The 15,000-nt window shown below is 49.1% G+C and overlaps 1 protein-coding gene across 17 annotated transcripts in view; it reads right to left on the reverse strand.

Moving 5' to 3' along the window:
* The window catches only part of cacna1ab (calcium channel, voltage-dependent, P/Q type, alpha 1A subunit, b), a 116,565-nt gene that overhangs the window by 12,318 nt on the left and 89,247 nt on the right, over positions 1-15,000 (reverse strand). For 8 of the 17 annotated variants that reach the window (XM_081706325.1, XM_081706326.1, XM_081706332.1 and 5 more), the window contains 10 exons: positions 14,897-15,000; positions 14,625-14,752; positions 11,336-11,432; positions 6,979-7,084; positions 6,654-6,761; positions 5,244-5,344; positions 3,257-3,363; positions 2,789-2,903; positions 1,911-2,417; positions 347-382 (listed from right to left, as the gene is read on the reverse strand). The exon at positions 14,897-15,000 is cut by the window's right edge and continues 47 nt beyond it. In XM_081706325.1, coding sequence (XP_081562451.1) covers positions 347-382; positions 1,911-2,417; positions 2,789-2,903; positions 3,257-3,363; positions 5,244-5,344; positions 6,654-6,761; positions 6,979-7,084; positions 11,336-11,432; positions 14,625-14,752; positions 14,897-15,000 — 1,409 coding nt within the window. Of the gene's footprint in view, positions 262-346; positions 383-1,910; positions 2,418-2,788; positions 2,904-3,256; positions 3,364-5,243; positions 5,345-6,653; positions 6,762-6,978; positions 7,085-10,288; positions 10,386-11,335; positions 11,433-14,624; positions 14,753-14,896 lie in introns of all 17 variants that reach the window. The other 9 variants (XM_081706327.1, XM_081706328.1, XM_081706331.1 and 6 more) reach the window with 9 other exon arrangements.

Here is a 15,000-nt window from a genome sequence, read left to right on the forward strand (position 1 = left end):
GTGACAGCTCACTGATAGCTTCATTTAATGTTTAACTATCAGAGCGCTGGCAGCAAGAGGCCTGGAGCTTGGTGGAGACACACATATCACCAATATAAAGGACATTTTTGGACACCAGGTCATCCTACAGCAAGTAGATAGACAGGCAGACAGAAACAAACAGGCAGACAGACAGACAGGCAGGCAGACAGACAGACAGATCGATAGATACAGAGCATGGACATTGAAAGGCACTTAGAGGTGTAAGAGCAAGACAGCTTCCTGGAACAGACAAAAAGAGGAGAGAGAGAGAGAGAGAGAGAGAGAGAGAGAGAGAGAGAGAGAGAGAGAGAAGGAGGGTACATACACTGAGGTTATTTCCTCGAGGCCTGTGTCTCCGTCGCTGTAGGGCACGCAGAGCAGAGCAAACACATGAAGTCACAGGGACCAAACACAGCACAGGAAGAGAGAGAGAGAAAGAGAGAGAGAGAGATTATTAAAGGACAGGGCTGGAAACCTAGTGAGGGGCGGGTAGACAAGAGGAGATTGGGCGGGAGGCCGAAAGAGGAAGTAGAGAAGGAAAAATGGATTCTGCCTCTGATTGAAGGGATAGGGAGAAAGATGGATTCTGCCTCTGATTAAAGGGATAGGGAGAAATATGGATTCTGCCTCTGATTGAAGGGATAGGGAGAAAGATGGATTCTGCCTCTGATTGAAGGGATAGGGAGAAAGATGGATTCTGCCTCTGATTAAAGGGATAGGGAGAAATATGGATTCTGCCTCTGATTGAAGGGATAGGGAGAAAGATGGATTCTGCCTCTGATTAAAGGGATAGGGAGAAAGATGGATTCTGCCTCTGATTAAAGGGATAGGGAGAAATATGGATTCTGCCTCTGATTAAAGGGATAGGGAGAAATATGGATTCTGCCTCTGATTAAAGGGATAGGGAGAAAGACAAAGAGAGAGAAAACACCTTGATAGAAAGGCAACGTACACAACAGCACAGCACACAGTTTCGATCGGAGAATGTTAGACACAGCAACAAGAACTGAGAGGCTATAATATAATACAGCTACACACACAAATACACACACACACACACACACACACACACACACACACACACACGCACACACACACACACACAAGCAGTACACCATAGACAACAGGAAGACTGGAGAGATGTCCGTAAAAGGAATGATAAATATTTTTCTAGTGGAATATGTAAAGAGAGAGAGATTGTGAAAGGCACGGTGACCGGTGACTGTGTGTTTGTGTGTGTGTGTGTGTGTGTGTGTGTGTGTGTGTGCACGTGTGTGTGTGATGTCTTGCAAATGCATTATTGCCTCCAGAGTCTTGATTTTAACAGATAATCCTTTCCCTTTAACAGCTAAACCTTTCAACACGACTCTCTGCTTGTGCTGACTGATTGCTGCTGTGTGGCCAGGCCACTCTTTAACTTCCTTCAACTGAGCAGCTCTTGAAGGTTTTAGTGCTGCAAAAGCCCTATAGCGTCTCCACATCCACCTCTGGCTCTACAACAGATTAGACATACCAAGGCTCGTGGGATGGCAGTGAGGTGGATGCTAGTGGGCGTGCGCGCGCGAACGTACAGGATGACAATAGATATCTGCCCTTTGACCTTTGAAAATGACATACTAACATATTAGCAAACGAAACATGTATCTGGAGTTATCAGGTATCTGACGGCTATGCATTGCCTTGAGGGCAGCTCGCCGTTAGCTAGATATATGGTTAGGAGAAGGAACCAGATAAAGGAAGACATAGAAAAGATGGTGGTGGTGTGTGGATGGATGGATAGATGGTTGGGTGGATGGATGGATGCATGGATGGATGTGCAAAGGGATAGAAGGATGCAGGGATAAGTGGAGGGCAGGAGACGAGGGCAATGGTCAGATGAAGGTGCTCACTTGGTTGTCTGCTGAGAGGCGGGGCATGGAAATGGTCCTCCCACGCCCTTCCATTGGCTGAAAAGTCTCACTGTCCGAGTAACCGCCCCCAACAGGACCCAAGTCTCTCATTTCTACTGTCTGCAAAACAGAAGGACAGCGTGTGGGCCAGCCTGCCTTGTGGAACTCCAGCTTCACACCAGCACACGGCACTCTCTTCATGTGACTGGGTTTGAAACCGGGAGCGGGGGGGTGTTGCGTTCCAAGGTCTCGAGCGCTCAGCTGACGGGACTTTGCCACAGCTCCGAGAGGGACACCTCGCTCGACGTCCCTGGGTGGGCGGCGGGGCGGCGCAGCGGCACGCACAGGGAGATATGAGATTGGGTCGGTGGAGTGGGACAATTCTGACAGTTGGAGAGGAAGCAGCCAGGCCATGGGGTGCGGGGGGCGGCAATTAGCGGCAGGACACACTGGCGACAGAGACCGAGGGTGGACAAGACCGGGACAAGGAGGGCCGTCGGCCATCAGCTGGAGACAGGAATGCCCGAACCAGACAGAGCGAGCACGGGGGACAGGGAAAAAAGGGATAGAAAGAGAGAAGAAGAGGGGAAAGGCACAGAAAGTGAGAGAGGAGGAGGCAGGGAGGGATGGAGCAATGGGAATGAGGAATACAGCTATAGCCAAATGTTCTCCAACACTGACAAGAAGTCTGCAACCAAACTGGCCAAAAAGGCTAAAGAGATGCTGGAATGAATGTAAATGGAAGTGAGGTGGATGTAACTCCTCGTGTACGTGTGCAGAACCTCTGCATCACTCTTTGTGACCGGCAGGACAACCTGCAGGTGCATGTTGGGTAAGGCAATTCAACCCCCTCCCCCCGAGAAGCAAACGTATGTTACCTGTGGGTTTTGGTGATCGTCTGAGTTCCAGTTCTCTGGAACAGACTTATGGAACATCTCCTGAGATTGAGGCGTCACCCATGACTGACCCTCCATCAGACCAGAGTCCACAGGCCTAAAGGAGAGAGCCCTGTCAGCGTGTGACCACTGACCACAGATCAGACACTGCACGCTATTACACACTCACACATTACACATTCACGGACCTGCGCTCATACACACACATACACACGTCGACGGAATGACACTCGCACTCAATCGGCACCGATCGCACGCTGCAGCCAACACACGTGAACAGACATGAGGTGATCCTTCTTATGGAGATTTAAAAGTGACAAGAAGGAGACAGCTAAGAGAAAAACTGACCAATCAGAAAAGCTTCACCTACAGTTCAAAGAGAAGACAGAGAAGAGTTACTAAAGAGCCAAACTGTGAAAAGAGAGGATGAGGAGGGCACGCTCTACTCACAGGCTGACGTCAGGATCCTGCCGCAGGTCGGCAAGGCCGTTGACCCCCTGACCCCCTTCCTGGTTCGGGGAGGGCTCCATTCGCTGAAACATTAATGGCGTTCGGTTCTGTGTGAGATACGACATGGCCGGCAGCCCGGGGTCACACACACACACTCATGGGACACGGGGTTACACACACAAGCCGCGGCGCACTGGAGGGGCTCCAGACAGCAGAGGTCAGTCAGAGGCATTGTGGGATTTGGGAGTCCCCGACCTGGGCATGGTCCTCTGTTGGGGAGACGTCCAGTCCGTCGCTAACCACTTACCATACCCGCCCAAGTCTCTCAGCGCCACAACAGCCAATAGACGCAGGTCGCTTCCACCGAGGGCCGGCGGGCGTCAGCCAGGTGATCGCCTGATTGGTCAGTTAACCAATTATTCATGTGACCAAGCTTCTGAGACTCAGAGACTATGGTAGCCCAAAGGTTACAGCAAGTACCTCAACATCCGACGAACAAACAAGCAACACATGGTCAGGGAGAAAATGTCATATTAGAAAAAAAAAGTGAAAAATCAACCTGTCTGTCAAGTAGCAGAAACCGAACAGGGACAAGAAACAGAAGTGTGGAAGAAATATCCCACAAGCACAACAGGAGAAGGACAGGAAGCATCTTATGGAAAGAAACCTTGAGAATAGGAAGAACTAAACGGAGAGAGAGTGTGAGAGAGAGAAAGATAGAGAGAGAGGGGAGGACACTAACAAATGCAAAGTTTGGGATTACTGGCATTGAGAGACAGACAGGAATATGCACAGATGTCCAGTGAGACAGACAGGTAAGTGATGTTGAGTGGGCTTGTGTGGAGCTGTGGGTGCAGAACATGGAGACATAGACAGGTAGAACGAACACACACACACACACACACACACACACACACACACACACACACACTACGGGAAAGTATCCATGCTGTATGAAGGTATGGACTGCAGTGTTTATTAAATCATATTTATTCATTTCTGCTGAGTTAGAACGTATAGCTCTATGTGACCTTCTCAGGGGTTATGGACGCTGCTCCAGCAGGATGATGAACATTCTCAGAGAAAGGGGGAAGGAGTGCCACTCACACTGACACTGGGCCATGGCATATCACTCCTCATAATAATCACACCGCATTTATACCCGCTTGACTCTTGCATCTGTTTTACAACAGGCTAATAAATAAAACGAAAGTAATTCCGCTTCATGGAGCCACAGACTAGCTCATTTTAGCCCAGCAAGATCAGACCAGATAAACTCAGATTAGCCCAGCCTAGATAAATAAAGGTTAGCCCAACCCAGATAAACTCATATTAGCCCAACCCAGATAAACTCAGATTAGCCCAACCCTGATAAACTCAGATTAGCCCAACCCAGATAAACTCAGATTAGCCCAACCCTGATAAACACAGATTAGTCCAACCCTGATAAACTCAGATTAGCCCAACCCTGATAAACACAAATTAGTCCAACCCAGACAAACCCAACCCACATAAACTCAGATTAGCCCAACCCTGATAAACTCAGATTAGCCCAACCCTGATAAACACAGATTAGTCCAACCCAGATAAACTCAGATTAGCCCAACCCTGATAAACACAGATTAGCCCGACCCACATAAACTCAGATTAGCCCAACACTGATAAACACAGATTAGCCCAACCCTGGTAAACTCAGATTAGCCCAGCCCTGATAAACTCAGATTACCCCAACCCAGATAAACTCAGATTAGCCAAACCCTGATAAACTCAGATTAGCCCAGCCCTGATAAACTCAGATTAGCCCAACCCAGATAAACTCATATTAGCCCAGCCCAACCTTTATTTTAGCCCAGCAAAGTTAACTGCATTTCCTTGTTGTAGGGCAGAGTAGGGCTGGTGGGAGGAGAGGGGCAGGTTTAATGCGGGGGTGGGGTGCGAGGATAGGGTGGGTGGAGCAAGGGCGGGGTTTCTGCGGACGAGGAGGTACCTGCTCATCCTGAAGCACCTGCAGCTTCTTGGCTTTGCTCTGCCGGTAGTACTCCATGATCATCATGGCGGCGTAGATCTTGCCAACCGTCAGGTCAGTGGCTGTTGAGAGAACGCAAAAGTTGTGCAATTAGAGCGGCTTGGAACGAGACAGGGAGGGGATGATGTCAGGCTGTGTGAGGAGCGTAGGGCAGATTCGGATGGACGGCACACACAGACAGCACTCAGGGCTGGACTAATACACACAGCCGGTCGTCTTTTCACAGGGCACGCCTTCCTTTAGCTGTCAGCACTGCTGCGTGTCACGTTACTGTGACGACACAGAATAACAGGTCACATCTGTTGCGCCGACGACGGTCATTCCGTAATCCGTCATTTTTGAGACGTTGCTCGTGGTTTTGAAACACAGGCAGCTTTAAAAATTCAATTACAGCTGTCTCGGGCAGGTTTGCAGCACACTCCAAACAGTACCCTCAATTGATATGAAATACGAATTTTATAAAGAAACAAAAATGAAAGTAAACCACTGTGTTTTTGTCTTCTTAAATGACCTCCGGCTTCATTTTAAAATTTGATACATCTTATTTGTGCAAGATTTGTTCTGTATTACATTCATAAACACAATTCAAACTAAGACCTAGAAGTGTTTAGTTAATTCAGGCAGGGACCTCTTCAGATCTATATACTAGTCTACAGCTTTGTACCTTCCACACACTGGAGTGAAAAGACTTCTATAGAGGTTTCATCTATAGTGAAGCACCCCCTGATAACAGGCATGAGGAGAGAAGAGGAGAGAAGGTGATTGGATGATGGGATGCAGAGCTGATGTTTATGGGATGGCAAAGCCACAGGGATGTCTCTTTCTGCAAGAGGAAGATTCCTCCTGACATTTTTAAATAAAGACCTCATTTTTTGGCCATCGAGAATGACTGACAGTGACAGAGCTGTTTGCTCCCCAGCAGAAGCAGCAACCACTGCTTCTACAGCAACAAAAAGCAATGGAAACTAATATTGGTCGAAGACTCACGAGTTCACTACAGAGCCTGGTCCAGAACAAACAATACAACAAAGATTTACTTTCATGAAACACGAATAAGGGCAGATTAGATTACAATGGACCAGGGAGGAAGGGACAGATTAGCTGAGGTTCAGATATGGTTTAGCTAGGGATTATGTAAAGGATTACAGGAAGCGATAGCATAGTTAGTCTGAGGTGCTGTGATGAAACACATTTTAACATATGATGCTGAGAGAGGAAGGTAGTAGTTGAGAGGAGATGGTTGAGGTGAGGCTGGGGGTGTGTTGCCTGATCAGAGGGCACTGAACATTGAGTGGGTTGGGCTGACAGGAGCTCCTCCGATGAGTTGGTGAGTTGATTGGTTAGTTCTGCACAAACCTCTCTCCATCTTACCCTTGTGTGGCGTGACTAGCAGGTCTAACTGCTTCTGGGACAGATATGGCCAGATAGCAATCATCTCCTTCCGTAGTTCTGCGTCCATCTGGTGTTTGTCTATACCTTCTGTGAACGTGATGCCGGGGTAACACACACACACACACACACACACACACACACACACACACACACACACACACACACACACACACACACACACACACACACACACGCACGCACGCACGCACGCACGCACGCACCCACCCAAAAGCATTAACAGTATACGTGTGTGGCTAAAATGGCCGAGCCAAGAGGAGATATTTTCCGTACAGATGTTCCATACCCTTGGCGATCTTGATGTCGAGTGCGGTGCGAATTAAGGCCATTAGGGTGGAGTTGAAATGCAGCGTGTTGTCTTCAGCGACAGGCAAGTCCATTCGTAACAGTCTCTGTGGAAAGCCAATCGGGAAAGTTGAAAGAATGTGGGCGTGTCTTAAGAGGGCGGGCTGTTTAAACCTCCAGTCGGAAGCTTTTCCAGGCAGCTAAGGAGGTGGAGGGAGCTCAGCGGGTGGTGGCCAAACGTGAGTGACGGGGCCCCGTACGCCTGTTCCAGTGGGTGCATTTGCCACACATGCTGACAGGGGGCGAACACTGCCAACATGGTCGGTGCAGCAAGTGCACCCACTCCCCTGCTGCTCACGAGTGAGCCCTCACTTAGACATGGCGACGGAGCCGATTTCCGACCCTCGCTTGCCTCTTTCGATCACTCGAAAGGACGTCCAGAACGTTTACTACATCATGGACGCCTCTGTGAAATCACTGACTCAGCAGTTCTCGTTTACATAACTTATTTTTCGCCAGGTCATGCAGCTTAGAGCCTGACGAGAGGTTAGAGCTCCCCCTACCTGTTGGAGGTGTTATTTAAACTTTCAACAGTTAAATCACTGAATGAAATGGTCGAAGAACAACTCCACTAACTGGCTGTTGTTTTTCAGCCCACTGTTTTCATTCATAATTACCCTTAAAAATGAATGTTAGCCATTAATTCACAAAGCACATGACATGGCGTTAGTGAGGGAGCAGGCGTGTGTGCGCGCGTGCGTGCGTGCGTGCGTGTGGGTTCTTTGTTGCTCATGACCACTCTAGCACGAGCTGCAGCTCCAACAGTTACCATGCAACAGCTCATGCAGTAACCCCCGAGTCCACGAGCCCCACCTTTAGAGCCCCACAAGGACACGTGCACCATGCGAAGCATGCTCTCCTACCCACGCTCCCCTCAACAGCACGAGCAGCTATGCACAGAGAGCACTGTTTCTCATTTCTTCTTCAGTCCTATTTATCTGTTTTCTCTTTCTTAGATCACTTTTTTTTTGAGGGGGGAGAGTGGGGGTTGGTTGTATTTTCTCTGGTTGGGCATGTGTCTTATTTGACAGAGTTTTAGTTTTAGTTTTCTGACTTTTTTAGTCTGATCTCTAGATGCAGTCTAATATCAGTTCTAACTCATTTTCTCTATAGAGTGAGGAGGAGTCGGGACGAGGGCCGGCTGGGTTAGATACCCTCAGGGTTAGATACCGGCTGGGTTAGATACCCTCAGGGTTAGACACTGGCTGGGTTAGGCACCGGTTGGGTTAAGCACTGGCTGGGTTAGAGACCGGCTGGGTTAGAGACCGGCTGGGTTAGAGACCGGCTGGGTGTATGACTGGAGTTTGGAGGTTAGTTCACTCCAGACTGGAAAGCCATGAGATGTTTCCACAGATAAAATCAACTTAAAAGAGGCCGGGGTTTATGCGGGGTGATGGATAAAAAGCAATGGTTCAGAGGGGGAGGAGGCGGCTCATTGGCTTAGAGGATATAACAGAAAGAGAGAGAACAGGAGAGAGAGGGAGAGCATGAGAGAGAGAGTGAGAGAGAGAGAGGTAGCAAAAAAAGGAGACTGATGTTGGAAAGCTGAACTGGGCCAACAAAACCATGACTCTGAGTGAATCTGCCATATTACAGGCATCTCACTAAGTGGTGTAAATACATAATGCTTTGTTAAAGTTTATTAAAGTGCATGAACCGTGACCTCAGCTGATGTCCCCATGACGTAAGGTCATGTAAGCATTTTGGTAAGGTCTGCGCTGCACAGACCTGTAGGGTAGTCTGACCTTAATTAAGGGACAGGAGTGTCTTCTCTAGAATGAAACCCCTGATATTAACTGAGAGATAAATAAATTGAGAAAGAGAGATAGAAATTGCAGAGGCTTTAAACAACTCAAGCAGAGTAGAGGTAAAGAGACAGGTCTACACAGACAGGACAGGTAGTGAGACAGGTCTACACAGACAGGACAGGTAGAGGGGAATCTACACAGACAAGACAGGTAGAAAGGGGGTATAGAGAGCACACACCGATAGGACAGGTAGAGAGGGGGTCTACACAGACAGGACAGGTAGAGAGGGGGTCTACACAGACAGGACAGGTAGAGAGGAGGTCTACACAGACAAGACAGGTAGAAAGGTGGTCTATACAGAGGAAGGGAGGGCGGTCTATACAGACAAGACAGGTAGAAATGGGGTACAGAAAGCAAGGTTTACACAGACAGGGCAGGTATAGAGAGGGAGGTCTACACAGACAGGACAGGTATAGAGAGGGAGGTCTACACAGACAGAAGCAGTAGAGAGGGGCAGGTCTACATAGAGGTAGGGGAGGAGCATGTTGAAGGTGTGGTCATGTGAGTGAAAATGAAAAATGCAGGTGTTGAAAGGAGTGAGACAGTGAGAGGATAGGAAACAGAGGGAGGATAGAAAAGAGAGGGAGAGGGAGAGAGAGAGAGAGAGAGAGAGGGAGAGAGAGAGAGAGAGAGAGAGAGAGAGAGGGTAACGGAAGTGGGTCACAACTGCATTGACAGAACAGAACGGATGACAAGCGAAAAACGGTACCCACTTCAGTGGGGAAGGATGAATAAGAACATGGCTCACAAACTTCAGCTTACTAAACGATTTCATCTCCAAGTACTGACAGTCTGCGCGTCTGCAAGCTGCAGGCTGACGGATTCAGTTTGGGGAATTGGACTATTTCAGTGTGTCAAAAGATCTGTGTATCCATCCACTGAAGGCAAAGATATAGAGCAGAGAACACACAACATTCTTCCCAGTCCCTCAGTCCCCACACACACACACACACACACACACACACACACAGGCACACACACACACACACACACGCACACACACACACACGCACACACACACGCACACACACACGCACACACACACCCACACACACACACCCGCACACACACACACGCACACACACACCCGCACACACACACACACGCACACACAAGCGGAGAACCCAGCCTATCAGTTTATCAGTTCTTTATGACCGTTATTGTTGGTCAGACTTAACATCACTGAGCAGTTTCACGGTTACTGGATCAGAGTCCAGGCCTCGTGGTACGCTACTGAAGTGCCTGTGGGGCAGTAGGACTGGCAAGCTTGTATCTGTTCTCTCTCTCCAGTGGATGTTTGTGTGTACGCATGTGGGGGCTGGCTAGCACTGTCACGGTGGGAACCACAAAGTACAGGAGCTCACCAACACCAACACTAACAGAGAAACGGACAGCTGCGATTGGCCGCGGCGTTGGCGCGCCGACGGTCCAGCTGCCTCTAACCTTGTACGCCACGCGTGCCGGGCAGCGCTTCCCCAGGCCGAGGGGCGGAGACATGAGCCGCAGCATCGCATACATATCACAGAACCTGATCCTGCCGCTGCAGATCCCGCCCCCCCGCCCCGCCCCCAAAACAACAAACAAAACAAACAACACGGGATGGGGCGGACCGGAGAATGGGTGGGGGGGGATGGGGGTGGGGGTAGGGGGATGGGGGGTGGGGGGGGAGAGAAAACAAAAACAAAAAAACAACAACAGGGCAGTGGGGGGAGGGGAGTCCAAATTGAAAAAAAAGACAAGAAAGAAGAGGCAGAAGTTATTGGATTGGTCGAGGGGGAGGAGCACAGAGAGACTAAACCCTCCCGATTGGCTGGGTCTGTGGGCGCACAAGTAGAGGTCAACAGGGGCGGGGGGCTGGGATTGTAGTCCTAGAAAAGCGAAATAAACATAAAAAAGAACCAAAAACCTGTTCTAGGAGATCGTGAGCGGTCGCATAAAACAGCAGCAGGCGCTGGTACAGGCGGAGGACACACTGCTGCTCTCTTTATGGGCGATGGTAGTCACGTCAATGCAGTTTTAGGCCCCCCTCCCCACAATCCCCCTCATAACCCGGAACTAGAACAATGCACACTGCTACTTCCAGGAAGCCAAGACATCGTCCCACAGCAAGCACAAACACACGACAAGATGGCTGCTATTGTTGATCAGGGTTTGTTGTTGTTGTTGGGTTTTTTTGGTTTGTTTGGTTTTTTTTTTTGCAGCTTGGTTTGGAATGACGGATCGTTTGGCTGTGTGCGTCGGAGCGTCGAGCGTTCCATGGCAGTGCGCTTCATGCTTGACAGGGTCTGCATTGTCCCACACATTCTCATTTGTCATATCAGAATGCATAATAGAGATGGTGAGGAAAATAAACAAATGGAGGGGGAAAAAAGAGAGAAAGAAAGAAAACTGTGGAGGAGAATCCAAATAAATAGAAAAGGAAGAGAAGCGGCATTCATTCCAGTCTCCACTGCGAGCAGGTGCTGAACTTTTGGTTTAGAGGGTCCAAACCTTGCAGGCCACCCTATGGGGGCATTTCTTGCCTAAGCCCAGGGGGGGGTCGATTACTCGCAATAAACTGTACAGATCCTTATAATGAATGCGCCCACTGCAAGAAAAACACAGGGAGGTTAGAGGGGGTGCACACACAGAAAAAGAGAGAGAAAGAGAGAGAGAGAGAGAGAGAAAATGAAATAAAGAGAACAGGTATAGAACAGAACACGCATCTGTTGTGAAATCCTTCCCCACGCGGAGTGATGCGCCGACATTTGAAGCTGCAGAATGTTCTGGATGGTTGGAGCCCTTCGCCACTGCCCCTACACCCCATGCTTTACCCCGGTGAGGGCGTCAGAACTGCTGCAGACTCACATAGGGTCAAGTCAAAGGTCACATGATACCAAAATCTGGAGGGTTTTTTAGTACTAATTATGGCTATTATGAAGATATGAATGCCGGACACTGTCCTGAGGGTCCTAAAGGCTGGGTGGGACTGTGGGTGGGGCTGTGGGTGGAGCTGTGGGTCCTGACTGTCCTAAAGGCTGGGTGGGGCTGTGGGTGGGGCTGTGGGTGGAGCTGTGGGTCCTGAGTGTCCTAAAGGCTGGGTGGAGCTGTGGGTGGAGCTATAGGTGGGGCTGTGGTTCCTGAGTGTCCTAAAGGCTGGGTGTAGCTGTGGGTGGAGCTGAGGGTGTAACTGTGGGTGGAGCTATAGGTGGAGCTGTGGGTCCTGAGTGTCCTAAAGGCTGGGTGTAGCTGTGTGTGGAGCTATAGGTGGAGCTGTGGTTCCTGAGTGTTCTAAAGGCTGGGTGTAGCTGTGGGTGGAACTGAGGGTGTAGCTGTGGGTGGAGCTGTGTGTGGGTCTCTAGTTTCCCACCAGAAAAATCTGCTTAATCAGTAAGGTGGGAGTTTGCTGAAAACTGTTCCAGGTCTCCTGATGATCTGGACTCTCTCTCTCTGAGTTTTGGTGAAGTTCGTGATGAGGGTGTGTTATTGCTGGGATGCTGCCTATGTTGTCTGTACTTCTTTTTGCGTCTGTACTTCCTGTTGTGTCTGCATTACCTGTTGTGTCTGTACTGCCTGTTGTGTCTGTACTTCCTGTTGTGCCTGTACTACCTGTTGTGCCTGTACTTCCTATTGTGTCTGTACTACCTATTGTGTCTGTACTTCCTGTTGTTTCTATACTTCCTGTTGTGTCTGCATTACCTGTTTTGTGTGTGTACTACCTGTTGTGTGTGTGTACTACCTGTTGTGTCTGTACTTCCTGTTGTGTCTGCATTACCTGTTGTGTCTGCATTACCTGTTGTGTGTACTACCTATTGTGTCTGTACTACCCATTGTTTCTGTACTTCCTGTTGTGTCTGCATTACCTGTTGTGTCTGTACTACCTGTTGTGTCTGTACTTCCTGTTGTGTCTGTACTACCCATCGTGTCTGTACTTCCTGTTGTGTCTGTATTGCCTGCTACATCTATACTTTATAATTCAGCATTCATATTGAGTTCCTCTACATAATGGTTAGAGAAATAGAATGCAGACATCATATTTAAACAATGAGCTTTACCTCTAACTATGTGCAGCAGGACTTCTTAGTCAAAACTTAATCCCTCTGAGGTCTGTGGACAAGCCAGTGCTTACATGAGTATTTTTGTCATCATGTCCAAGCTGCTATGGGGTCTCTGGGAAACAAACTCTTTGAGCCAGCATCTGACATTTTAAGGTTGACTGTTCGTAGCTGTCTAGTTGGTGGTTCTGTAGCTTCTCTGTCTGGTGCTGACCACTAGACTCCTGTTGGGAGATGAGAGGTCTGGAGGTGGGTCCAAACACTCCTTAACGACCACACCACTCCCTCAGCAACCGGGTTCAGTTTTGGAACAGGTGTAGCTGTCTGTCGGACCACCTGCAGAGCTGCGCAGAGGGGTGACCCCTCTCACTCAGACAAGGCCAATGACTTAATTGAAACTGCATACAGTGACATGACGAGGCGATTTAACCTCGGCAAAATACGGGAGGCGTATTTTGTGGAGGTATGTATGCAGTGAAAGCAAGACAGGACGGAAGGCGGAGCCTGCGGAACCACGCCTGCATGAGCCAACCAATGGGGGAATTAAGTCATTGTAAGGTCTGCTGTTGCCATGCACAGAGACTCCCCGAAGCCTTTTCACGTTCAGCTCTGTCAAAGGTCCGCCCCTCCGCCCCTCCGCCCCTCCGCCCCTCCGCCTCTCCGCCCCATGCTCTGAGCCTGATCTCCGTTCTTCATTTCACCTTCCACACGCCCTGCTACATCTTCTGGAGGACTTTCTTTCTGCGTGTGGCATCCAGTATTTTTCCATTCGCTGGTAAGGCAGTGATTTTGGACTAAGGGTTTTGTATCAGCTCTGCCTCTCTGGTTTTCTCTCTTTTTCTCTATTTCGGCTTCCTCTGAAGCGTTCGCTCTGCTTGGTTGGGGTTGGGAGGTGGGTGGGTGGGGTTGGACTGACAGAGAGAGTGTACGAGTTCCAGGAACCTGCAGACCGGAAGGAGGCCGGGAGGAGGCCAAATGGGGACACTACAGGAAGGTGTCGGGGTGCAAGTCTTGTCTGAGACATCACTCTGGACAGTCAGTGCGGGGACGCAGAACTCCGGATGGGCAGAGACAGACACTCAGAGGGTGACCCGAGTTGTCCATAGCACCAGAGCCAAACCATAGCAGTACGCCCATTCCCAGTGGATACATTGTTTATAGCTGTCTGTATTAGCCACAGTGTTTATGGCTGTTAGCCACAGTGTTTATGGCTGTCTGTGTTAGCCACAGTGTTTATGGCTGTCTGTGTTAGCCACAGTGTTTATGGCTGTCTGTGTTAGCCACAGTGCTTGTGGCTGTCTGTGTTAGCCACAGTGTTTATGGCTATGTTAGCCACAGTGTTTATGGCTGTCTGTGTTAGCCACAGTGTTTATGGCTGTGTTAGCCACAGTGTTTATGGTTGTCTGTGTTAGCCACAGTGTTTATGGCTGTCTGTGTTAGCCACAGTGTTTATGGCTGTGTTAGCCACAGTGTTTATGGCTGTCTGTGTTAGCAACAGTGTTTATGGCTGTGTTAGTGCTTATGTGCTTATTCTTATTATGCTATTGCGCCAACTAATCTAACTGAAAGTTTTAGTTAAGCTACATATTTAATAATAATGGTATAAAAAGTGTGTGTGTGCCTTGTAAATGTAATTTGTGATTGTGTGATTATGTCGGAGAGAATGTGTGTGTGTGTGTGTGTGTGTGTGTGTGTGTGTGTGTGTGTGTGTGTGTGTGTGTGTATGTGTGTGTGTTTTTGCTCACCAGGCAGCAGGGTCATACTCTGCCCATATCCTCACATACTCATCCAGGTGATGAGGACCCAGAATGGAAGAGTCCCGCGTCAGGTACTCAAAGTTATCCATGATCACAGCCACAAATAGGTTCAGCATCTACACACACACACACACACACACACACACACACACACACACACACACACACACGTTGGGTTAAGTACTAAACTAAGGCAGAAGAACTGGGGGACTGGACACATGTCAGGAGGACAAAAGAGAAGGTCAGAAGGTCAAAGTCACCAGGAAGGAGCAGAGGAAGATGAAGGACACAAAGTAGATGTAGGCGAAGTTACTGCCACACTCGTCGTTCTCGTTCCCCGAGGCGGGGTCACAGGCCATCCCGC

Source organism: Electrophorus electricus, chromosome 23 (assembly GCF_041902795.1).
Source record: "Electrophorus electricus isolate QZ-2024a chromosome 23, ASM4190279v1, whole genome shotgun sequence".
Classification (NCBI taxonomy): domain Eukaryota; kingdom Metazoa; phylum Chordata; class Actinopteri; order Gymnotiformes; family Gymnotidae; genus Electrophorus; species Electrophorus electricus.